Source organism: Solea solea, chromosome 20, assembly GCF_958295425.1.
Source record: "Solea solea chromosome 20, fSolSol10.1, whole genome shotgun sequence".
Taxonomy (NCBI): Eukaryota; Metazoa; Chordata; class Actinopteri; order Pleuronectiformes; family Soleidae; genus Solea; species Solea solea.
Window position 1 is genome coordinate 14,085,098 of NC_081153.1, and position 26,668 is coordinate 14,111,765.

The 26,668-nt window shown below is 43.0% G+C and overlaps 2 protein-coding genes across 5 annotated transcripts; both read right to left on the minus strand.

Moving 5' to 3' along the window:
• Window positions 1-450: 450 nt before the first annotated feature.
• yrk (Yes-related kinase) lies at window positions 451-17,265 on the minus strand. Of its 3 annotated transcripts, none has more exons than XM_058619691.1 (13): window positions 17,117-17,265; window positions 10,465-10,507; window positions 9,491-9,739; window positions 8,820-8,922; window positions 7,766-7,864; window positions 7,501-7,604; window positions 7,247-7,396; window positions 6,467-6,631; window positions 4,810-4,989; window positions 4,044-4,120; window positions 3,802-3,955; window positions 2,943-3,074; window positions 451-1,785 (listed from the first exon to the last, which is right to left on the minus strand). In XM_058619691.1, exons 3-13 carry the CDS (start codon window positions 9,714-9,716, stop codon window positions 1,577-1,579), a joined length of 1,599 nt encoding a protein of 532 aa, XP_058475674.1. In that variant the 5' UTR covers window positions 9,717-9,739; window positions 10,465-10,507; window positions 17,117-17,265; the 3' UTR covers window positions 451-1,576. The 3 variants fall into 3 exon arrangements, with proteins under 3 accessions (XP_058475674.1, XP_058475675.1, XP_058475673.1); XM_058619692.1 differs by lacking the exon at window positions 6,467-6,631 and adding an exon at window positions 5,580-5,735 and having other exon boundaries at window positions 9,485-9,739; XM_058619690.1 differs by having other exon boundaries at window positions 9,485-9,739.
• A 1,678-nt stretch (window positions 17,266-18,943) lies between these two features.
• On the minus strand, window positions 18,944-26,668 carry sesn2 (sestrin 2). 2 transcript variants are annotated; one of them, XM_058619917.1, is made up of 11 exons: window positions 25,838-26,668; window positions 24,670-24,735; window positions 23,868-24,056; window positions 22,662-22,844; window positions 22,154-22,390; window positions 21,409-21,532; window positions 20,925-21,040; window positions 20,613-20,696; window positions 19,899-20,005; window positions 19,673-19,817; window positions 18,944-19,419 (listed from the first exon to the last, which is right to left on the minus strand). In XM_058619917.1, exons 1-11 carry the CDS (start codon window positions 26,174-26,176, stop codon window positions 19,333-19,335), a joined length of 1,677 nt encoding a protein of 558 aa, XP_058475900.1. In that variant the 5' UTR covers window positions 26,177-26,668; the 3' UTR covers window positions 18,944-19,332. The 2 variants fall into 2 exon arrangements, with proteins under 2 accessions (XP_058475900.1, XP_058475901.1); XM_058619918.1 differs by lacking the exon at window positions 25,838-26,668 and adding an exon at window positions 25,107-25,531.

Here is a 26,668-nt window from a genome sequence, read left to right on the forward strand (position 1 = left end):
AATAAGAAAGAAAAAACAGAAATACATCAACATATTAACAAATAACTAAAAAGGACAATGTCCATTCCAGTGCATTTGTGTTTTCATCTTTTCTTTTATTGAGACGAATGTATTTTGTGCAACTATAATTAAAGGCGTACAGTGTGTAAATGAAGCTACATTTTTTAGTTGCATCTGCACCTTACCTTTCACTTCCTGCGTGTGTTGGAGAACATACATAGCGTCCAGTTAAAACCATGGTGGTTCTTAATGGTGGCCTCTGTGGTGCTGACCTGGCTCATTCTGGGGCTAATGAAGAACAACAGCTCATACAGTCAACTTATACTTTCACCTAAAATCTACACACTTGACCTTTAATACAGTAAACCAAAAAAGATTAGTGTTTTTTTTTTTAATCCCCCAACAGCAGCATTATTGTTGTAATACACAGAATAATACATGTGCCTTAACTTGGACAAGAAATCGTATCTTTATTAAAATAGCATGACAGGACAATCTCAACATAGTGGTGACACTGATATGTCCCCCTTCATGTGTAACACTTCACCCTCCCAATGGCTGAAAACATGTATACACGTTATAACTAGTTATATAGACGACTTTGTGACGCACAGATATGCCCGTGTTAAATTAAACAACAGAGGAGACAGTTCATACAAAATTGTCATACAAATGAACAGACAAACAAAAGAACATTCCTCCATGCCCATCTCTCACACTTTGTTAAGACAGCATCTAAAATGAGATTTTAAATATAAAACAGCGCTTTGTTTGACCACGTCTGGGCGTGTGTGTGTGTGTGTGTGTGTGTCGGTGGGAAGCCTGAAACCAGCTGCTTCCGTCAGGAGACAGACTGGGATCAGGTTAAAAACCTTTTTTTCCTCTCTCTCTCTCTCTCTCTCTCTAAATAACATAATAAGGTTTAAAACAGACTTATATTCAGTAGTTTTGACGGGCATCATCCTTCCTAAAGCTTATATAAGAGCGCTGGCGTCTGCACACAATCTACTCAGCTAGCACACGAGTGCACGAGGTTCATGCTGACAGTTTTCAGAAGTCACATTCCACAATGTTCTATCTCCGGCAAACTGATTATCCACTCAAACACTGTTCTCAGAGAAAAAAATCAACACATATGTGGTAGCTGAATAGATCACGTACCGACTCCACTCCCCCCCAACCCCCACCACCACCACCACCTCAGCACAACCATCTACATCTTCTTTCAGTTCCTTGTTGTCATGGTTACAGAGTAAAGCCACATCACTGCAAGGCCTGACCAGCAGAGCTCCGACTCTGCTCTTCAACACGGCTGACTGAGCTGTCCTGAACAGGCTGCAGTGAACGATGACCAAAGGGGAGGAAACTATCTTTAAACAAATAAACAAGGCAATGATATGTATCTTCATATGTGTGTGTGTGTGTGTGTACAGTGTGTGAGCAACAAATACAATGACAGCATGTGCATGCACTATGATACGCCTGTCAGTGTATGTGTGTCCCCGTCTGTCTGTCTGTCTGTCTGTCTGTCTCTGCTGGTGAATCTTTGCTCCACGTTGCCGTGACCCATGTGTGGTCACAGGTTTTCTCCAGGCTGGTACTGCGGCTCTGTAGCGGTGAAGTAATCCTCCAGGAAGGACTGCAGGTACTCGAACGTGTGCCTCTCATCAGCTTCCCGCCTCCAGCACTGCAGCATCAGTTCATGGAGCGAGGCAGGGCAGCCTGGGGCACAGGGCATCCTGTAGCCCCTCTCCACCTGCTCCAGCACCTCACGGTTGTTCATGCCTACAGGGGTGGAGGAGGAGGAGGATGGAGCAGGGGGGCGGGCGGGGAAGTGGACACAGGGGAACAGGGAAAGAGTTGGATTAAACAAAACATACGAAATATGGAATAAAGTTTTTAAAGTTTTCATGTATGAACAAAATAGTATGAAACATGTTTATCTATACTCAAACATTAATATATACCTATAGTAAAATACAGCCACAAAAAGTCCTGGTTATCCGTTATGATTACTTATATATTATATGAATATTAATATACTAAATACTCATACTGAGGGCCACACAGTGTTATTATTTCGAGCTGGTTACTGCTCTCAGTCCATTTCCTTTCCAGGTACTTGAACCCGCAGTGCAGAACTTGTCGCCCCCCTCTGGCAGTGGGATTACTTACACAAACACAGTTGGCACGTGCCTATGACTTGCAGGTCCTCACAGTGAGATGCTCTCTGTAAATTCTCCCTCTGAACACACAGTTTCATGAGGAAATGTTTCTTGGACACATCCACACTTTCCCTGTCGCCATATCACTGTATTTGCTGTAGCTGCATCTGTTGTCTCTGTTGTCGCTATGGTTGCTTCTCTCTCCGGCTCTGGCAAACCAATCAGTGCTGTTGTTGATGTAAAATGCATACAGATGCACAACTGCAGTGTGTGTGTCTGTCACCACACACACACAAACTTTGCACAGCTATTCTTCTTAGGACACGACATTGACTTACATTGATTTGGACAGCGTAAATAAAGTTTTATCCCTAATTCTAACCATATAACCCTGACCTTAACCTAAGCACCATTTAAATCTTAGCCCTAAACCTGTGCAGCCCCTCAGAAATGAGGTCCTTGGTCTCCATGAGGACTCCTGGTCCTGACAAGGTCAGTGTTTATGCCAGAGAAGGCCCTGAAGAGGGAATAAATACAGGTACAGAAACCCACATACACTACTCTGGTGGGATAATTTGGCATGGACTTGAATGTAACAGACATTTATTTAGATGGTTAAGTCTCACACGGGGCTCAGTGACCACCAGAAAAGACTCTAGTTACCTTTAATGCACATTCATCAATCATTTCCAGACAGTTCATTTGTAAGAATGTAGCTAAAAGTGAGTAATCCTGGAGATTTATCAACGGCACACTGAACAAACAGGTGTCAGGTACCTGGGTACGGCACACGTCCCTTGGTGATGAGTTCTGTTAGTAGGATGCCAAAGCTCCAGACATCTGACTTGATGGTAAAGCGTCCATACAGCGCTGCCTCTGGAGCCGTCCACTTGATGGGGAACTTCGCCCCTGAAACCATGGCAACACAGTGAAGATGCATAATCATATAATTAGGACAGGTTACATATATATATATATATATATATATATATATAAAAAAGAAAATATAGGCATGGAGGCAGTCATTGTGTGAGCACACACACAGTTGTACATCTATCTTTATGAAGATACTCGGTAACAACCGTGAATGTGAAAGACGTGTCAGGAAGTGAGGACGGTCCTCTTCTGTCTGTCTGTCCTCACAGATAGACAGTCACTTTAAGATGTAATATTTGTGCTTCATAATTTCTACAAACAATGCCATAGCTTTCGCTGAGTAGTGTTACAACATTAGCCAAAATGTTTATATCCACAGTAATATGTATTTCTATTAAAGGTAATGGGCCGCTTCATTTTGGTCACCATGTGCTTTACCGCCTCTGCAATAAAGTCCACGACAAAACCCTCTGCACAACGTCAGAGTGAGGAAGGAAATGTGCAGTACAACAATTTTTTTTGTCTTTTGTCTTTTTATTTTACTGCGTGTTGTTTGCCTCATTGGCACTTGTCGCAAAATCTCCCCGTAACGCGTTAATGCACAGGGGAGACCAAAAGAAAATGATCCCACGCGACTGGTGACCCATCCAGGGTGTGACCCCGCCGTTCGCCCTGTCATTGTCAGCAGGGAGGACGGATGAACAGAGGGATGATCCCACACTACTTGACTGCAGTGCGTTTAACTATCCCATGATATTACCTTGTCGAGCAGTGTACTCATTGTCCTCAATGAGCCTGGCGAGGCCAAAGTCTGCAATCTTGCACACCAGATTGTCTCCGACCAGGATGTTCGCTGCTCGCAGGTCACGGTGGATGTAGTTCATCCTCTCGATGTACGCCATTCCAGCCGCAATCTGCACACACACATATGAGATGTGTCGCTGTAAAGTAAATGCTTTCCTTTCAGCCGTTTCAGTGTGTGTGTGCTTGTCTTGAACTCACCTGTGCAGCCATGTCCACCAGTTGAGGCAGCTTGAGGTTTTGCCCCTCTCCATCTTTCAAGAAGTCCAACAAGCTTCCTGAAAAACGACAGAGCACGGCATCGTATGTGATCAACACATCTGCTGCCAAAGGATTCTTATAATTCCTTAACAGTTAAAGCATTACAACTCTTTTTTTTTTTCTTTCTTTTGAATGAAGACATTTAAATATTTCCGACTGCTCTTTCCTTTTCTAGTGAAAACCAAAGGAATATTTTTGCCTGCCCTGAGGCCACCCTTACAGGTTTTGCCCTAAAGGAAGGTGAAATTCTCTGGGTTTGGCGGAACCTTGGTGTTCTGCACAGCGGGGAGGCACGGGAGCTCCAACACCGCTCTGCCAGTTTATTAAAAAAGATCTATGTATTTTTAATTGCATCTGACAAGGAAATCTGAACCCTGTGTCATTTATTTTTTTTAAAAATGGTTGTAATTTTGGATGGGAGCCAAGGAGCACATGAAGAATTTCAGATTGTTTTTTTCTCGTACAATAAAGCACTCATAAGTGGCCCAAAATAATCGAAATCCAGACTAAATCACATTCTATTGTTTTGTATTAACAAAATTGATTATTCTAATGCTGTAGATGCATGATTTGAAATATAGTCTAACGTCTCCATCGACTGTCTGTCTATTCAAGTAACAAGAAAAGAGGTTTTTTTTCACATAATAGCAGTGACTCATACTGTAAAGAGGAAGTCACAGGCACGACAGTTTACTTGGCCTGATACCTTGGCTCATGAACTCGGTGATAATGTAGATTGGCTCCTCGGAGACGACGGCGTAGAGCTGCACCAGTTTGTCGTGGCGCAGTCTCTTCATGATTTGAGCCTCCTCCAGGAAGGCCTCGGGGGACATGGTTCCTGGCTTCAGAGTCTTCACTGCTACCTTGGTGGTGCCGTTCCACATGCCTGGCATACAGACAAGAGGGTGTTAGTGCGCACACAACACGCACACGCACACACGCACACACACACTGCACAAGCATGGGCATTCATTTTAATGTACTGTAGATCTACCCGGGGACAAAAAAAGCAACACATGCAGATAGAAATATCATCAAAAACACATCATCAAATGTCTGGTGCATGCACATGATTGATATGCCGGAGAGCATGCATGACGTGAGACAGGGTGCTGTGATGAGAGGGTGGGAGGTCGACTGGTCTTACATCAACACCAGCGGCGTCTGAGCTACAGTTTGGCTTGTCTTCGGGGGGGGGGAAAGTCTGCACGGCTCAGAAACCCCACACACTGGGATTTAGTCTGGGAAAGTGCGCCAACAAGAAATGTGTTGTCGTGTAATTGTGAATACATCCTGTGGGAATATCAGCTAATATGCATTTTATTGGGGAGGAAAAAAATAAATAAAAATCTCTGCCCGGGCACACCGATGTAAACGGTGACTGCATGTTTGCAAAGGGACAGTGAGCAGACACTAGAGAGGGTTATGCTGAGCAGACAGTTGACACTCTGAGCCTATAGAGGGCGTAAGTCTCACCCATCCACACGTCCCCGAAGCAGCCCTGCCCTAGCTTCTTTTGAAGTGCCAGCGCATTCCTGGACACCTCCCAGGCATCCCGCCCAAGGCCCATGGTGAGCGGGGTGGAGTTGACACAGGCATTGGTCAGGTAATAACACAGGCCGTCATTATTGCCTAACGGTGGAAGGAAGGAGGGAGGGAGGGAGGGGATGTAGGAGGAGGAAATGAAAGTGTGGGAGTATGGAAGAGGTGGGTGATGGGGGGAAAGGGAGAAATAACCGTGCAGTGTCCGGTGGGAAGATGGAAGAAAGATGGGTGGGGGTGGGGGGGGGGGGGGGGGGTGACAAAGAGATGAGGTGAGATGATGAGACATGCACATGCAACAGCAGGGGAGGAGAGCAACAGCTGCATACCTGGATTAGAGCCGAGTTTTCCCATTTATTCTTTTTAATAATGTCAGAACACAGTTACTAAAACTTTGTTCTTTTACTTTTACTTGAAGTATTTCATATTTAGTTTAGTGTTTTTTTTCCGCAATACATAAGTGCACTGCAGTGGGAGACAGACTCTGTGTTCATCAATAAGTCTGTTTTTAAGTTTTGTGTACCATTTGTTATTATAATTATATATCAGCAAGCCAAGCCAGATGCGGTTATCGGCCAAAGAAAAACCAATATCAGTCAACCTGTGACCTGGATGAAAGTTAATTTCAAAGTTTTAGTTTCACTGCTTCATGTTTGAATCAGAAGCAGGTTCAAACTAACTGGAACAACTACATGTGTGGCAGGTATAAAGACACCGTGTCTCTGATGTTTGAGTCAACAGAACACCGCCAGTGTGTGATGCTCCTTTATCCAGGTGTGCTTCAACTGTTACTTTACCACCCACTGCAACATGAGTCCTACCCATCCAGACTTCTCCAAACTGGCCGTTGCCCAGTTTCTTAATCAGCTGGAGGGATTCCCGAGGAATCTCCCACATATCCTTGGTCTTCACTGATAAGTCAGCCAGCTTAGGCATGCCCCGTTTACAGCTGCCAATCAAACGGCAGCACAGCCCTGCTGCTCTCTCTGAGAGAGAGGGAGAGGAATAGAGACATGAGGAAGAGAGACAAGCAGACAGGCGAGGAAAGAAGGAAAGAAGAGGCAAATGCAGAGATAAAGACAGATCAAGCACGTGTGACTTATGCCACTGACAAGTAAACAAAAACAGACACACAAGGACTTTTCAGCAAAAACACACATAACATCCAGAGCAGCAGCATCGAGTCTCTGAGTGAGTCAGAAAAAGCACAGATGTGGGCACAGATTTCCCCGACTGCTAATGAGGATCGTGTCAGGAAAAGTGCACTCACTGCAGAGGGTTTGCTATATCAGCACAGGCCACTAGGGGGCAGATTCACACTGACACAGAGAGAACAGGAAGTGAAGGGTGTGAACCGTGACTGTATTTTGAACACAACCACAGAACCAACAAAAAAGCATCCCTAATGACAGGAGGAGGAGGAAATATTCAAATTAATAACTTTTAGAAAAACTTCTCAGACTTTTCAAATGTACACGAGTAGATTACTGTTTCTAACACACCCGAATGAATACAGGCAATGTATTTAAGAATGAGTAATAAAGAAGGAGGTGAAATATCTTTATAGAGGATGAACTGGGTCATGGGTCTGCGTGAGTCACCTTTGTAGTGATCGACCAGCTGCGGAACAGTGTCAAACTGTGACCGCGTGGTGATGTAGTAGCCACCGTTGTCTAGTTTGCGGATCTTGTAATGCTTCACGTGGTCTCCCTTGTTGTCGTCCCAGTCACGGATAGACAGAGAGTAAGCACCTGTAGGGAGGTGGGAGGTGGGAGGACAAGGGAGGGAAGGTGAGGACAAAGACACAGAGAAAATGGCAGCCAGTTGCTATCAAATGACAGTGTGGTCTCTGTACCTTTGGTGGTCTCACTCTCTCGGATGAGAAAAGTTCCTCTCTGGTTGCCATGACCCAGAAGTTGTCTCTCTGCATCCTTCCTCCCCATCTTCCCAAAATACCACCTGTCACCATAACAACAACAACACACAGGTCACCTCGGCAACAGCATCCAACACGGGATCTTTGCTGTAAGAGTTCATGTCGATCATCAATCAACAGTTTTTGTAACACAAACTGTCAGGACTTGTATTAAGCTGTACTCTGTGTGTGTGTGTGTACTCACTCCTCAGCCTGTATGGAGTCGACAGGAGCCACATAGTTGGAGGGGATGTAACCGGAGCTGCCCGTGTCCAGAGATCGTGCCTCCCACCAGTCGCCCTCTCTGACAAATCACACACAAAACATTTGGCTTCACGTTAATAATTCAGGGAAAGAAAAGCAGACAATATTTCCGGTTAATGCCTGCTTAAAAGTTAATGAGTAAAAACAGCTTTTAGGCTACGCGGGGTGTTTGCGATAAGCAGACACTAAAGAGAAGTAAAGGGGCGTCAAGGTGAGAAAGATAAAGATCCTGCGAGATAAAGCGATGTTAAGCAACACAACCAAATTCACATCATATTTATTTATATGTATTTTAGATCTCTAGAGTGACATTAGACTATTGTTTTTGAATATTTGACTCTTCGGGGACCTCTGACACTTCACAGTGTTGTAACTGATGACATTCAAGTGCAGTCTGTGGCGTTTAATGTATTAATTGTATTTGGGGAGTCATAGCTGAGAGGCTTCACAGTGATGCAGTGGTTACCGGGGTTTCCTGCAGGTACTCCCGCGGTCCAAAGTCACGCAGGTTAATTGGTGAGTGGTTGCTTGTTACGGTGACTTTGTCTGTCGGCTAATGACAGCTCGACTTCACTGCAGCCTCCCATAACCATCAGAGGAAAAGCAGCGAGCTAATGGAACACGTTCAACGTGGATCTCGTGTAGTCAACGTTGTAAATCAAATGAATGTTTTAGAACTTAGATGATATACACATTTGACTGACAGCCTGGTTGCAGGTGATGTCGGCGAACCCGCAACATTACATGTCATTTTAGCAGACGCTTTTATCCAAAGCGACTTACAATGGAATTGAGTACAATCAGCCAGGGGTGGAGTCGAACTTGCGACCATTGCGACCATGATGTCTTTCGCAAACAGGGTACCGGTCTTAACCACTGAGCCAGATTTGTGAATCTCGAGGCTTTAAACCTGGAGTTCTGGAGAAGCTCATGGGCAATGAGACGGCCAGCTGCCACTTGAATTAGACTCCATTAGTGTGTGTGTGCATGCTCACGTATTGTTGATGATCTGAAATTTCTCTCCTTTCTGGAAAGTGAGGTCATCTTCAGTGCGAGCGTCGTAATCATACAGAGCTATAAACAGAGTGACTCCACCACCTGCACACACACACACACACACACACACAGCAGCAATAAACACACAAGTCCTTTTTAAATCCATACACTCAACACGATGCCTCTGAACAATAATCTTGTAACTTTTAACAAGCAACAGCTTGATGGTGGATCAGTCACCATAAAAAACTTCACAAAACATTATTTTAAATGCTAGTAGTAGAAAATGTACAATAAATACTAATACAAGACAGGAATATGACATAATGTAATCATAAAGGTTGACTTTAGTGGTATTAATGGGCAAACTATATTTATTTTAGGTCCAGGGTGTAAGAATTTGTGAAAGGATGCTTCTCTTCTTGTCTTTGTTTGTGTAGTAAGGTTCGCATTGAAAATGAGAAATGGCGGCGCAAGATGGCGACATGTCTATAAAGCAAGGTCCTTACAGGATTCTTAAAATTATATTATTATTATTTTTTAATTTTTTTAAATGTATGTGTAGTATTTTACATTGGTGACAATAAATCCTCCAAAATGTAACACACTGGACCTTTAAGTGGAGTATTGACTGTAAGGTTGAGAGAGAGAGAGAGAGGCTTACTCGTGCCTCCAGGTCTTTGGTGTGTGCTGGTGTTGGGGAAGATGGTGCTGCATGAAAAGCCCTGGTTGAAGTCTGGGATGGTGTGATTGGGTTCAGAACAGTAGCGGCCCTGAGTCGCGGCAGCGAATGACCCGCCGTCTACGTTGCTAGGCGACAGATCTGTAACATCTACTATTGCTGCTGCTGCCGCTGCTTTGGCAGACTTCTTCTGCTTGCAACAGGCACACCCCATAATAACCGGCACAGAGACGGCGTCTGTGGAAGGAGGAGAGGTGAAGTAAGGGACATTTTTTTTTCAAGAATTTTATTGCTGTCGTTTGCTAAAAAAAATCAGCGTGATTCAAGCGGCTTTTTCTTAGACCTGATGTTTTCACAGCAACGACTAAAAGCCTTTAAGGATTAAAATAAGAGGGAATAAACTCATGCAAAACAATAAATAAATCTGTCATTTTTCAATTAAAAAAAAGTTTGCAACCCGAACATCTGGTCTCAAGCTCGGAAAAGACAGAAAAGAGTAGAAATCCCCCACATAAGGTGACATTTACGACAGGATTTCTTATTACTTTCTTTAACATTGCATCATTTCAGTGGACCTTGGCAGTGCACCATTCTGGATTACATTCATTCATTAAAAAAAAAGACAGTATTGCCATTTATCAACAAAATTAAGAAAAACTAATATAATCTATAGGGTTTTCACAAGATTCAGTGTAAGAATTAAGCAATGTGTCCACATTATTACAAGTCATTCTTAGTATTTCCTGTCTGTGCAATTGAGAATAGAGAGATCACAGATAAAGTGACAGAAAGTGAAAGCAGCATCAACATCAACATCATCATCATCATCATCCACATATAGTGGTCGCTCGAATTGCTAAGTGAAAAGTAGCAAAACTTTAAATAAAACTCAACTTCCCTTGAGACAGAGGAGAAGGGGGGGGTGGAGTTTAGAGGAGAAGGAGAAGTTAACTTTCTCTCACCTGATGTCTTCCTTGTCAGATCATCTGTCAATCACCATTGCCACTGGAAAAAAAAGAAGAGAGGGAAGAGGTGAGTGACAAGGTTTGGAAAGAGAGAGAGTGGCGGGAGAACCAGAGAGGGAAAAGGTGGTGGAGAGTGTGAGAGAAAGGCTCGAGAGCAGTAAAGCGTGAATAAAGAGACATGTGAGGGGAGAGTCAGAGACAGCTCGACAGACACAGACACACACACACACACACACACACAGAGAGAGAGAGAGATGATGATGTGAGGTTAGCCACTTCCCTTTTTGTTGTGTAGTTTCAAGAGGGGGCACTCATAGAGTCAGCCTCTATGGTCACCAGCTGTGCACGTCTGTGTGTCAATATGCATGTGTGTAGGTGTCGCATGGGTTTACCGCTCCACAGTGACAGTCACGGACGATGAGAAATGAGTTTCACATTGACGGTTGTGCCACCGTCTGCACACATGTACACAACTTTGAACTTCCAGTTCGGAGCGAACCGCATTGTTTCAATAGGACACACGTTAACAAAGCAGATGCCGGTGCCAACGTCGAGAGGAAATAACACACAGAGACGACTGTGAAAACACTGTGTTATATGTGTGTGTACCTGCTGGTATTCCTTATGTTGTGGGGACCTATATCTTTACACATGGAGAATTCCTTATGGGATCAAAATGTAAATGAATACATTTTAATAATGACGACGTGTTATGACGTTAAGTTGAGGTCACGGTTAGTTAATTATGGTTAAAGTTAAGTGTAAGTCTCCAGGAAGTCAATGCAATGTCCTCTGAACGCATGGAAACCAGTGTGTGTGTGTGTGTGTGTGTGTGTGTGTGTGTGTGTGTGCTACACTGCTCCAGGTCACCCATAAAAATCTGCCCCCGATGTTTTGCACAGATGTCACACTGGTGTCCACTCAGGTGACACCGTGTTCTACTGAAGAAGACATACTGTATGTTTACTGATATTATAACTCAAATGAGAAGTAAGCTCATTTCCCCATAGTCTTCTCTTCAACCGGAGTTCTTTTCTGTCGTTCCCCCGGTGGATATTCAATATAGACTTACTTTCTGTTTATCTTCAACAACACTTTTCATACATGATCTATACGATGGCTACATCAAGAAGCCGGTTATCTGATCTTAACTTAACTTAAAAACAGTGAGCTTGGCCCTTTCCAAAGTTAACTGACTCCTCACCTTAAAAGCTCACCGGTTTATTATGTGGTGTTTGTTTAAAAAGCAATTCCTTTAAAATAACACAACAGTCATCAATAAATCAAATCTTCATAAATGTTGCAAAAAAAAAAGTTCAAAATTCCAAAACTTGGCTGCTTTTCTTATGTGGCGTGTGATATTAAAGTGCAATTCTGAAGGTTTTTTTAGCCACGTGATGAATTTAGGAAATTAAAATGGACATTGTATTTCCCTTTGTTTAAACATCGTTCATATTTTTAATTCAGGACAAGAACTGTCAGATTACGAGATCCTGAAGATAACATTGTGCGTCAGGCTGTTCATGGACTGCCTCTGGGATTCAAACAGACAACTTTTCAAGCTGCAGCCTCCCCACCTACTGAGGAATGTGAGGGAAGTCACTCACAGGAAGAACAACAGAGATTATTGCAGCGAGACACAAAGACACATGTAACTACAGAGGCACAGTGGTGACAACGTCGCCTGAAATTCCTCTCAATCTGAGAAGCAACACAAGCTATTACAGGCACTATGTCATGAACCCAGAGTGAAATATGCAACACTTTTACATTTGCATGCACACACACTTGGTCACTATCAGGTCAGCCATCAGTGGAGCTACAGGAAGTTAGCCCTGTTAGAGTTTCCTGTCCACCCCTCTGATGGCTCCCCCCTTTTCCTGGAAACTTTAAGGACAGAGTCCATCCACACACACACACACACACACACACACAAAGCAGCTGCAGTGCCACAAACAAACACACACATCTTCCTCTCTGCTTTTCTTTTGTTTTCGGGTCTCTCCCCTCCAGCACCAGCCTCCCATGTTCCACCTCAGACTGGTCACGTCTTTCTCAGCGAGATAAATAAAGAAGAGCGAGAGGAATGAGAGAAAAAAAAAAAAAGGAGGCCCTGGTGTCGCTGTTGCCCTTTGGCTCGTCTCCTCTTTCTCAGCTTTTTCAAACATTGGCAGACGACCCCAGACAAGATTGGCACAATAACGCGCTCACAGTGGGGAATGTTTACAGAGCAGCCATACAGTCAGTTTTCTCTGCTGAGTTCCTGTTGATCAAATTTAGTTTCTCGCGTGTCTTCCTCTGTGCACACAGAGGCTAATTCGGTGTCTGTGCTGTTTATGGTGAAAAGAGAAACGTGTCCAGCATGAAACGCGTCAGTCTAAAATAACATATGCGCCGCAATACACGGCCCCCTGAACTCATCACACTTTAACAGGGACAAGTGTGTAGAACGTATGCAAGCGTGAGCGTAGATGGTGAAGAAGGAACTGCAAAGTCGATGACCACCTGCGTACTTGGTGTCACTTTTAGGCGTCGAGATCATCACACCAGAGAAAGTGAGAAACGGCCCGAGTTCCTCTTTGCTGCTTTAAACTAATGAAAACAAGAAGTTTTGTTTATCTTGAGCGTGGATTGCAAGGATTTTTCCCGGAACAGAAACACTCACTCTACACCTGCACCGTGTAGGTGAGCGTTTGGTATGTAAGGACCAACAACATCTGAAAGGTGAAACTGTACACTGTGACAAACACAACACTTGTGCAGCCCTTCCTTGCCCGTGCATGAACTAGAGTGGCCTTCACAGAATGGATGTGGTTCCCCTTTGAAGCACGTGACATCTACTCTTGAGACTGCGCAATGGAAAGAACAGAGATCTATCTGTCTGTCTGTCTGTCTGTCTGTCTGTATGTCTGTCGTCCAGTTAATCCTCGCTGCCAACCTTGCTGCAAGTGAGAAGAGAAAGGAAATCAGATTTCACCATTCAGGTGAGCTTTACGTTAAAGGTCCAGTATGTAAGAATTAGTAACATCTAAAGGTGAGACTGGTGCTTCAGTGGTAGAGCGTGTTGTCTTTCAACTTGTGGGTTGGCTCCGCTAGTCTACATCCTTGGGCAACCCCACGTTGCTCCTGATGTTGCTGTGTTGGCAGCGTGTGAATAGGTATGAAAGAAAAGGGTGTGAATGGCAAAACTGTAGTGCAAAAGTAAGCTTTGAGTGGTCATCAGTAAAGAGCATTTACTGTACATGAATGGATGTTGTTCCCCTCTGAAAAACACTAAGCTTCCACTTCATTTTTCAAGTGATCATGTACTCAAACACAATGTTGTTGTGTCCTGGCAGACGTGTCATCAGTGATCGTGAGTGTCCGGGTCCAAGCCTGGTTCACAGAAACAGTGGCGAGCCCGACAAACTCGGTGTTGACGTCGTGTCAGTAGTTCATACGACCGCACGACGGAAACACAACCTGAACTGGTCCTTTACAGAGAGACCGCGTCCTGTTCACACTCACACTGTGACTGCTGCAACATCGACCTATGGCGTAACAAGACAATGTCGCAGTCATTTCTCAATGACGCAACCTCCATTAAAGACGACGTGTTTCAGCCACACTGCTACGACTGTTCCTCACTTAACACTCATGGCAGATGTCTTTGTACATAGAAGGAATAATAGGATTGCGTCCTCATATCCTCATATAGATCACCTCAAGCGAGGAGGCGCTGATTCATCTGCAAACAGAACTAACTTCATGGGGTTCTCTCTCCTGGTTTGAGTAAGTGTTGTGGGTTCATCTGAATAGTTTCCTGCAAGATTTACACCTGAGAGACAAAGGTGACAAGTGTCCTGCATCTGAATACGACTGCGCTCTCAAATGAAATGAAAATGAATGAAGCAGGAGATACTGCATCACAGGTGGAGTAAGAAGACAATAGCGCCGAGCTCGCGATAAAGTCAAATAACAAATAACTTTTATGACCAATTTAATCACACATGAGCTAGGTTCGGGTTACAGCCATGATTTAATCGCAAATACTGCAGTTTCCATTGTAATGAAACTATAATTTCCATAAAGGAGATAAACGGTCAAACAGGAACATGCACACTATTGTATTAGAAAAGTAGGAAAGGCCAGAGGGGAAGGTGGTGCTGCACGTCATCAGCCTGCTCACAAATGTGTTTAATGAGAAATTAAACGTAATAGAATTGATATTTATGTCTTAAAAATGGATCGTACATTAACAAGAAATGTTTTTATTGGACCTATTTTTTGGACTTCATGTAGTTTTCTATGTTTTAGCCACCTCTATGAGAGATAATGTAAGGTAAGACCATGAGGATATGAGCCACTTCAGCCTGGTGAAGTGAACGTAGCCAAGCGTCACTGAGAAGAACAATCCAAATCAGCGATAGCTACGTTACAGCATTTAACCGTCTTATGATCATCATTTTTGATTTTATGGATGCAGAATTGTCAAAGAAATGTATAGTGAGTGAGTGCTTCTGCTTTTTCAACGATAACTTTCACTCTCGATATCTGGCAGTTATTCAACCGTGTAGGAATCACGGTGACGTCACAAATGTGTGACGCACTGGTGGATCTCGTCTGTGATTGGACAATCGTTCCACGCAAGTCCTGAGGTTCTTAGCTCACTCAGCTGAGATCAGGTCGCCAGTCCGTAGTTTTTGAATTTTCCAGATATCACAAACGGTCTAGGAGTTGCGGTAATGAGAAGCACGCATGGCAAACAGAAGGGTTAACACTTAGTTCAACCAAAGCGTATCACTGGGGGCAGCTTTATGTAAAAGTAACCAAGTGGCCACATAACATGTGACCAGCAAAGCATTCGCATACATTCAGTGAACTCTCTTTGAAAAAAAAAAAAAAAAAATCACAATAGCATCACCCTCTGTCGTCACACTCGCAAACATCTAAATCCCTCTGACACACCCTTTCCTGCACAGTGGATTGCAGATAAGCTGCTCCCAGCGGGGAATTCACCATGGGAACACTGGGCAACACACACACACACACACACACACATTGTTCATATCTGAGGTTTTTTAGTTTTTTTACACAATTTCTGTGCTCGGCAAAGACTCACTCTCTCTCTCCACTCCTCCTCCTCCTCCTCCTCCACCTTCTCTGTCCAAGTTTCTCCAGCTGTTTTCTCGCCTACCTTTCACTCCGACTCTCTCCCTAGTTAGCAGGAAGCTCGACAGGATGCAGAGTGCGAGTGGAGCAGGAATGATAGGACAATGGGAAGCAGGCTGTCACTGAACCCTCACACACACACACGCACGCGCACGCACACGCACACACACACACACACACACACACACACAGCAGCTCCAGCACAGAGGAGAGAAGGCGACAACACAGGCGATGGAAAAGTAAGGTGTCTCAGTCATCGGGATGTCCTGTTTCCACATGAGGTCATCACTTCCTTCTGATAAAGAGCACTGAAGAGGTTTGTTGGAAATCAAGCGTGAACATTAACATGAACATGTGCTTATTTCTGTCGGACAACGTGAAGAAGAGACTTTCTCAGACCACGCTGGCGGCTGAAAACGTCCGCACTAACCAATCCACAATGCTGCCATCAGGCAGATGACAGTGATGTCCACTTCTAACCCCCACCCCCCCATGAAAAAATACATATACACGCCCCCTTCCTTCCCTTCAGACCCAGCAGGCTAAAGACAGGAACTGACCTCGTAAAGAAACAGGAAGTGATGAAGTACGGCCTTGGACAGTATACTTGAAATTTTTTTGCCCTGAGCAACCCACGAGAACGCCTTCAACTCCTTCCAACAGGAACTGTTTGGGCTACTTCTTGGAGAAGGAACCTGAGATTCGAAGGTGGAGGTGCTATCAAAGAGACACACCTACACCATCGTTATGGAGGAAGAAACACCTGCACCAGTCACAACATGGTCACGCCACAGATACACGGACACAGACGTTAAAAAAAAACTGTGTGAATGTTGTGTTTTCCATGTTAAGGAAACGTCAAGTCGTGCCTTTTCCTCACAGTGGTTTTCCTGTATGTGTGTGTGTTACTAAACCAATCACAGCCATTAACATGACAAGAATAAACTTACCAACAGAAGTAGTCGAACCTGACGAATAGATGAGTACTGAGAAAATTGTTTCAAAATGTTTGATTTTTTTGTACCTTTTTAACTTTCATGTAGAGGAAGAGAGATATCCAATAATAACGTCATAGAACTTAACTCTGGGGTAAACTTCTGTCTTTCAACACAAAGCAGTCAGTATCACAGTATGACAGTTTATTTCAAAATATCATCCTCTCTGTGGCATCTGAGAAGCAGAGGAGTGGAAGTACTTTACTTTACTTCTCATCTGGCCCAAACTTCCTTTTATTCAACAGTGAACTCTCCAGAGTTTCATCATGTTCACAGTATTCAGAGGAACCCACAGAGCGATGTGGACTGTTAAAGAAGAAATAAAACCCTCTGTGTTCTCTTTGAGTATTTCCTATTAAAGTGAAGTGAACAGAGACACTTATTAAACTGAAGTATAACGTGCAGACACTGACCTTTAATGACACAGACGTCATGTTTCAGCTGGTGGTTAAAAACACAATTTTCATTCAAAGTTAGTAAAATAACAAACACAGCGGACTTACCGCGCACAAAACTCGTCGTTGTCCCGGTGAATCCCGCAGTCACGCGCACCGTGGACGGGAGGTGAGGGTCTTCGATGGGATCCGGAGGCTCGCGCGGACGGCGTGGGGTGAAATGTGGCGAGCCTCTGCCGCCAGTGAAATGAAAAGGTGAGTGAGCGCGCGCGCCACGTCCGGAAGACTGGAGAGCGGAACACGCACGCGAGAGAGGGTCCAACCCAGACGAGCGCGCGCGCACAGAGGACAGTTGTAAAAGTACTACATTCAAAAAAAAAATGAATATCGACAACTTTTTATTTATTTATTTGTCGTGTCCATTAGGCTTTAATAATTTAGAATTTGTTGTTAAAATTGAATATACTTTCTTCAAAACTCATGGCGTTTCCTCATTTACACACTGGTAAGATAGAGTTTCCTCAGCTCCTTTTGAGTGAGTTTCACATTCTTCATGATACTTTATAGCCTTTGGATGTGGAACTGAATGTGTGATATTATTGGTGTTTGTGTGTATTTAGCTTACGGAAAGCACTTTGACATTACACACGTCTGAAAAGTCCTATACAAATAAAGTTTGACTGGTTGATTGATTGTAGCTTTAGAAAAATGTAAGAGAACATTTTTTTCCCCCCCGAAAGTTTCCAACTTTAAATTAGAAACACTACATTAAACTGTTCTTGTGTTCGCCATAAGCGCACAATAAATCACCAGTGATAAGTGAATGTAGTGCATGAGCAGCTTATTCTCATATATAAAGGCTACACACACACACACACACACACACACACAGTCTATAGTGTGAGTATATGTATGCCTCTGGTTGCATGGTGTGAACTACAGGAAGGAGTGAGGTGCCATATCCGAGTAACGACAATGACTTTGTCAAAGTGCAAATAAATGTCAACCATTTGTTTCGGTGCAGATTCACCGCCATCATGACACATGTTTCTCGCGCTGTGTCAATGTATATATCAAGTTATTAACACAGTCTGATTAAGTGAACAATGTTCCTAATAGACTTTCTCGCCATCTTGTGGTGTGTCAATGTAACAGTCTTTGAAGTTTGAAGTTGTTACAGCATCAGTTCTGACACGTTGGTCAGCAAAACTCATGTATAGAATGTTGCTTTAAAACGGGAGAGAATCACTTATGTAACATGTAATGTTACATCGTCTCTGTTCATGAAGACCAAACAGAGACAGAATAACATTATCAACAAAAATAAATAAAAACACCAGAACTTACACACTCCAGCTTTAAATCTCAAAATATAGATTTTAACCTACAATTGTCTTCAAGTCAGAATATGTCTTCCCAAGTGGACAGTTAGGAGTGTGGTCTAGGGCTGCAATTTACGATTATTTTCATAATTGATTAATCTCTATTATTTTCTATTAATCAATTACTCGTTTGGTCCATAAAGTGCCAAATATCTTCTGTCATCCTCAACCTAAAATTTGTTTTAATCATTTCTTTGTTGTATAAGACATGAACATGTTTAAATTAAAGAAGCAGAAAAGAGAACTTTAAAATAACTCAAATTGATGAATTGATTATTACAATAGCCGCTGATTCATTTAGCCCTAATATGGTCACTACATTTTTTCAAGCACATTATTATGATCTGTGAAACACCAGCGCATGAAATATAACCTTTGTGTGATTACGCAGATTCAAACTCTACACAGGGTTTCATTTTGATAACAAAATAACTTTTTATTTTATATAAAAAAATACAAGTTATTTTGCCTTTAGTTTGTTTTGTTTTTTTCCCCATCTCAGCCTCACTGCGCTGCAGAAACACAGGTCTGAGGTGTGAATAGTCTTAAATAAACTTAGATTTCTGAGGAGAAAAACACCTGAATCACGACAACGATAATGATGATAATAATTTAGTAATACCAGTCCTAAATCCACCTGCTCACCTGGTGAACATGTGGCAAACATGTAGCCACGTCAGGTCTGAGTGAGGGGAAAACAGAACCTGATACACTTCAGTGCAAAGTTAGTAACACATTTAAATACGAGACATCCCTGTTGCAAAGCAGCAGCAAAACATTAACACTTAAAGATATGCATTTATAGACATTCAGTGTAGTGTAGTGTGTGTGTGTGTGTGTGTGTGTGTGGCGTGTGTAAGCTTTACTGTGGATGTCGTGTAATGCATAGGGCTGTGTGGTACGTCACAGCTGGCTCAGCGTCTGCAAAAACTGGACTGACTGTCATCTCATGTAATGTGTGATGGCTCGTAAGGTGTAAAGGAGAGCTGCCTGGAGTCGAGCTTCCATCACTATCAGGTTTGCATGAACCTGCGAGAGAAAAAAAAAAAAAAAAAAAAAAAAACATGATTTGGTGACACACTTTCAAGTCCCCGTCTGTAATACTCCCTCTCTAATGACATTTAGAGATGAAGGAAGGAGAGGGGGGACACAGAAATGTCAAATGATTCATTCCTTGTTAAAAAGGTAGCACGGGAGAGACGACGAGATAAAATGTCAAATGATTGGTATATCGGCGCCTGAAGAGGCCGCGTGTCAGGAGAGGATGTGAACACATTCATACCTTCTCCGAGTGTCTGAAGTGCCTCCAGAAGGAGTGGTAGATGCGTGCCGTGGTCTGCTCAGGGTGACAGGCCATGGTTTTGACAAACACCTTCAGAGAGCGCTCCAGCAACACATTCACGCTGCCGTAATCGTAATCGTCGTATCTGTACAGGTAGAATACGCAGGGGTTGGTGACAGAGCAGGGATCAGAATCGTGGTCTACACAATCTCTCTGTCATACTGACCGGATCCCGTAGAGGCAGTGTATGTAGTTCCACAGAGCTTTTCTCAGAGTGTGTGTGTCCACACCTTCATGCATGGCCATCCTGTGATATGTCATGTTGCTCACCACCTTCAATGTGACAATTTAGTCGCATTATAAAATGCCACATTTATTTAGAAAGCAATTTAAGTTCAGCAACACAAGACCAAGACACTAAAGAGCATCAAAACAACACGTATGCCTCTCGGTGAGCTCAGTGTACTCCGGGGCTGCAACTAACAATTATTTTCATGACCTATCGATTACTTTCTCGATTGATCAAGTATTTGTTTGGGCTGTAAAAAAACAGAAAAAAAAAGTTGATCGGTGTTTACCAAATCAGGAAATGACATTTTTCTCAGTGTTGATGATTTCTTTGTTACTTTGTGAATGTGTGTGTAAATATTCACATTTAAGAAGCTGGAAAATCTGAAAGCTTGCTTTAATTATTTAAAAACACTCAAACTGATTAACTGATTACCAAAATAGTCAAATAATAATCAATTCATCATTGCAGCCCTAGTGTACTCTCTTCTGTCACCATATTTGATTTAAAAACATATAAACTCCTGGTGTTTTTCCTTGTTTGCGTAGCATATCACTAAAAGTTCCTTGAACTCACAGAGCTGCAATGTAACTGCACGTCTTTATAAAAGTACTGGTGTGAATCTATGACACTGAATTAAACACTGCGTACCTGGAATTTCTCATCCAGCAGCTGACCCATGTCAGGCAGTAGTCTGTTGACCAGAGAGAAGCCGTGGTCTTCCCAGGAATAATCCTGCAAACATCAGACACCGATGTTCTCACCAAAAGACCAAACAAGTGTTTATTCTAACTGTGTAAAATTTAAAATATATTCACACTTGAATGATCCAACAATAGTTGATTCTGGTTTTTCAAGTCACTGATACAGCAAAAAATGCAACAAAATTACATATTTCTGTAAGTGAACCACTCATTCAAACACTACATGGTTCAATTATTAGGACAAACTGCTTCAATCTACCTGAGCTCTCATGGTGGGCGGAGCCTGCTCTCCTCTGGGTGCAAAATCCTCATATCTGAACTCAGGATCCTCCACCAGGCACAGCACCAGGTCAGGTGGAGCCTCCCGCACCACAGCTGAACAAAAACAGGAAGGTGCGAGTCCAATCCAACTTTATTTATAAAGCACTTAAAAAACAACAACAACAGTGCTGAACATCATAGATGAATAAAATAAATAAAATATAGAAAAATACTACCTAAAAGACCCAAAAAATAAACAAAACAATAACGTACTGTAGAGAATATGAAAAAAATAAAAGGAGCTGCTGATCAGCTGAGAGAGGTAAAGTGGGGCAAGACCATTTAAGGATCTATAACTCATCTATAACTCAACTATAAAAACACACAGGCAGCCAGTGAAGTGAGGCTAAAATGGGTGCACGAATGTAGACGAGGTGGGCGAATGACAGAGAGACGCACAAGTTAAACTGGCTTGTTGGTACCTGTTGGTATGCTCTCACTCCGCTCCCTCTCAAAGCGGGTCACCATCTCCTCCTGTGTGCACTCCTCCTCCTGCTGCTGCAGCTCCACCATCCTCTTCATCAACACCTCCACCTCCATCGTTCCCTCAACCAACAGGACATAAAATAGAGAAATGAGCTTAAGTGACTCACTTGAGATTGTGGCGGATCGATGTAACTAGATGTAAACCTAGTGTATACTTGGACTGTGTCGGCATATGAAACTGAAGATTCCACCTTTCTTTTTATTCACACAGACTAAGCTTCTTGGTCAAAGATAAGCTGCACGTCAGGCTGCTGAAACCACTGTCAGACAGAGTTAACACCAGTGGTTTCCCACTTTATCTGTTCAACTGCCTGTGATGGGAATGCAGATTCTCGTCGGGCAAATCTCTCAGCAAACACTGCAAACTGGAGAAATGAGTATGAATGCAAACAGCAGAAACCAGTCAAACTCCCAAGTGAGCTCACTTGGGAGTTTGCAGGAGTAAATAAGCAGGCTGGAGTGGCGTATGAAATCCACAACCATCAATTTTCTCCATCTGCCCACCCCCAAAATTATCTTGCGATGCACAAGAGAGTTTGGACTCAAAGTTTGTGAATCACTGATTGAGACAGATCGTCGGACAATGGAGTGAGGCTAACGCTCAGCTGTGCATTAGTGTGTTGGGCAGGAACTGCTTTCACAATAAACCCAACAAAAAAAAAAGGATTAGTTTAAACTCACCTCTTGTCTTCCATCCTCATGAGCAGGGCTATGAGGACTATTGGGACTACGAGGACTACGGGGCAGGTGACTGGGCGAAGGAGGACGGAAGGTGTAACCTCCGATGTGGTCGGGTTCTGGGCTTAAGCCGCAGGCCCACACGAAAGAGGAGAGTGAGTGAGCGTGTGCCATCAGGATCACAGCGTGTATGAGTTCAGCCAGTGACCAGCGAGGCTCTGCACCAGGACACACCAGCTCCTGCAGGACAGATGATTAACAAAAACATATTTTAGTGTCTAATTAAGTGTTATCAGTATCACAGATACTGTGAATCTACATTTGTTCACGATCGTGATCGTCATAAAAATGTTAATATAGCTCTCACTCCTACAGTAAAATACTGGACGTCTATATATAGAAGAGTGAGTAAGAGTCATCCCGTATGACAATACAAGATGAGCGTATGCGCTAAACAGAGAACTGGTGAGTGAGTCATAGAGGGTGAGTGAACAAATGACTTGTGTGTGACCTCGATGTGCTGCTGGGTAATGAGCCAGGGTCGGTGTGCCAGCAGTTTGTTGAGTGTCTGCAGGCTGCGGAGTTTGGTGGGAGCGTGTTGGATTCCACTCAGCCAGCTCTCCTCTCCCCCAGCCTCCAGGAAGCCTGCACTGTGCTGCTGCACCAGGTATGAACAGTGATGACGCGCTGCAGCCTGTGAAGCATCAGGAAGTGTCAGGGCTAATGTACGAGGGAACCGTGTTGGTAACCGATCTGTTAAAGTTAAAACTTTAAGTCAACTTTAACAATAAACCACTGAGTGGATCTTGGGGTAACAAATTCATCATTTTCACATCTATAACTAAAATAATGCCTGCAAATTAATTTTTATATGTGTGATTGTTTTATCTTCTATGCAAGCAAAAAATGCGTTATTCTTTCATAATTCATGTAAAATTCATCAAACACTAAGACTTCTCACATCACACATTTAATGTGGTTTATTAAAAATGTGAGGTGTGTGAAAAATGACACTCAGCCGTGTAAAAAAGAGAAGGTTACATTGAACTGAAGCTTGTTCCACACCCCTACCAAACTTAACATCTATCATTTTATGTGCTGCACATCCACATTGACAGTGATATTGATAAAAACCCAATGACTGCAATATTGTGATATTGTGCAATTACATTTAGATAGGCAGGAAAAAAGAGGACACCATAATACCAAAATTATTATAAAATTCATGACTCCACTTAAAGCTACAAAGTCTGCCATTATTTTTCATATAATAACCATTAGTCCAGTGTCTACGTATAAAGGGATTAAATAAATGTACCTGAAGCATTTCACAAACCTATTACAGACTTTATGGCTGTTGTTATTTCCACCTCATTTAACAAAAAACTACTAATAAATGCGGATGCCAATAAACACAAGAGAAAAACACAGCCACCACTGCTTCAGAAATCCTCTCACCTAGGATTGCCATGACTGCCATATTTTTGGCAAACATGGCAGAACCAAAATTGCCTCTGATGACTGTACCATCATTGTGGGAATGGGATGAGTGAGTGACAGACAAGTACAATATTATGAAGTGCTGCATGTGTGTGTGTGAAGCACTGCCATATAAATAAGTCAATTTAAACATTGGAATATTTAACCACAAATGGCTGTTTGTAGCCAAGAGCCACAGGAGTCAGATCTGAAATCTCACGCTGTGGCTCTGTCTTACCATTATAGCAATGTAATGTCTCCAGTGACAGGGCAGGGGGCCGTCCATCTCCAACAAAGCATGCTGGGCTTTCAGGAAGCAGCTGAGGTAGGCAGGGTGCAGCGCCATCACCATGGTGATGTGGTCAACACGACCCAGTGACAAGAAGGACTCCGTGAGAATTTCCTGGTCCATGTCTTTCTTCATCATCTTTAGAGGGAAAGGGAGAATTCAAATTCAAGTTCAAGACTGAAAACCAATGCCCTGTCAACTAACCCATTAACTAACATTTATTTTTGCTTGAGGGCAAATTGGCAATGATTCACTTATTAATGTTTCTCTTGTGGGCCCTCCCCATGTGTTATGAGGCAGAAAACATCCCAGGCTGATACAACACCCATTTTCTCCTGTGGAAAGTTTATAGTCACTTGGGAAAACAGCATTTTCGCAACACATGTGTGATGTTGCATCTTTTGACTTGAGGCAACAGACACTGCAGTATCTGGCCAAATACTTAAGTTTGCCCTTTAGTATTTTAGGGATAATTAAATGTGGAACACAAACAAAAGAAATGAAAGTTAAAAACAATCCTGTCATTATTCACAATCATAATTCAATATGAAGAGAACACCTGGAACAACATATGAACTGATTTAATTTTTTCCCCCCACTATTCTGGCCTGTGGTGTAAAATTATGGGATAAAAATAGTAAAAAGAACAACACTGGCAACAAAATTATGAATGACTTTGGTTATTATTTTTGTGTCATACTTTGTTTTTGTTTATGACACTAATAAACAAATGTACGCAAGTCATACACACCTGTTTTGCAGGAATAAAGGCACTTGGACCCTGGGCCAAAACCCGAGGTACTTCAACTCCTTGTTCCTAGTACCACAGAGGACACAGTCAAGTATACAGTGAATAAATAATGATTAAATTATTTTTTTGATTGTTCTGGAAATATTGCGACAAAAACACACAATTACAAGGCAAGAACCTCAAAGTGTTTGATTCATAGTAGAAAGCATAAATATCATATCGACTAAAACTAGACTGAGATTGCGTTAACATTAAACTACTATTTATGCAGCACATTTTATGATATTGCAAAAATCTGTAGACAGCTGCCATAAACCACCTGGAACTTGACTAAACTTGATGCCCCGAGCAGCTGTACTGTAACTGGAGAAACTAGTTTCATAACCATAACTCATAGTCAAGACATTTTTTTTTAAATATCAAGCACAAAAACTCACAGTCATTGAACCGACCACAGAGAAGCCACAGCTTGTTATTTCCAGCAGAGGAGACAAAGTGAAGAGGAGCTCAAAACAACTATCTGACTTTTCATACTGAGCAGCAGTGAATGAGCCTCGGGGGGGCGTGTCTGCTGTTTTTCAGCAGACCAGGAGGGGGCGTGTCCGCACAGCTTGTTTGTGCTCAACGCAGTAGAGTCTTGCATCATCACCTACTTTACAGTTCAACGTCTGATGAAATAACCCGCAGAAAAACGGCAACCAGCTGCTGGGCAGTGCGGTTATAACGTCTATTAATAAATGAATGATTTAATCACTGAATTACTTTCTATTTTGGATAAAGCGTTGGACAAAATATATCCAAAAGACGAGAATGAGCAATTCAATTTGAGAGTGGGAAAAACAAACAGATCTAAACTTAACTAAATAAATGTTTTCAGGTAACAGTTGTTCATAATTTATCTCTTGTGACTATAATACATTCATATTTGGTGTTAGTTCTCACTATTCTCCCTCGGTTGAAACAATACTGTTATGTAACCGTTTGCACATATTTGGACAGTTTTGTAATAAACCAGACCTCTTAATATACAGTAAGTGCTTTCGTTTAATCAGTCACACCTGTGTGTTTATACATTATTATTGTTAGAAGAAGAAGAATGTGACACATAGAGACATGAGCCTGGTTATGAAGACGTCAGTTTATGAAAAACAGTGTCGTAACTTCTTACCTGTGCAGTCCGCAGCAGCTCGGTTGCCCTCTCCCGCACCTCCCGCAGCGGACACGACCGGGACAGCCGAAGCAACTGCAGCAAAGTCTGCTTACTCAGCCGTGCCGAACCGGGCTTGTCCAGTCCCAAACACACCAGAACCCGCTGGCTCAGCTCCTCCAGAGCCGCTACCCGCTCGTCCTCGTCCCTGCTGCACAGTCGTGTTAAGCTCTTCGCTGTGGGGACGATGTCTGACTCTATCTCCGTGTGGTGACATAAGCGGTCACCGCCGGACCCTCGTCCCGGTGTGTTGTCTCCGTTAGCCTGGCTGGCAAAGGCTGCTGCAGGGTAACTGGCCATCTCTTGCCTCAGCACCAGAAACGTCTCGGGCTGTCTGTCGCTGTTGCAGCTAGCTGCTGTTAGCTCAACCTTTAGCGTTCGCTTTGTCGCAGGTGCTTGTCTTTATTGCCAAATACTGACGTATCTGCAGCCACTTCTTAGCTCACTGCGCAATAATGTGTCACACAAATCATTAACGAAGAAAGACCACCTTCAAATCCGTCGGCTTTTCCGCTTTCATGCCCGGACTACCTGCCCCGTAGACACGGTATGTTAGCTTTCTGAGCTACCGTAGCCGCTAGCTTAAGTAGAAGCTGCTGCAGCGTTTGAGCAGCGTATTTAAGTTAAACATGGAGACACTTTGAAGCAGAAGTGCATAATTGTGGAGGGCTCCCGGTTATCATTTAACTCAGCATTTATGAGGCATCGACAGGATTCAGCAGCAGGTTTGAGCCGACAGTTCACTTCAGCTGTTCCCGAGAGCCTCTGTCTCACTTATGCTACGTCACTGTG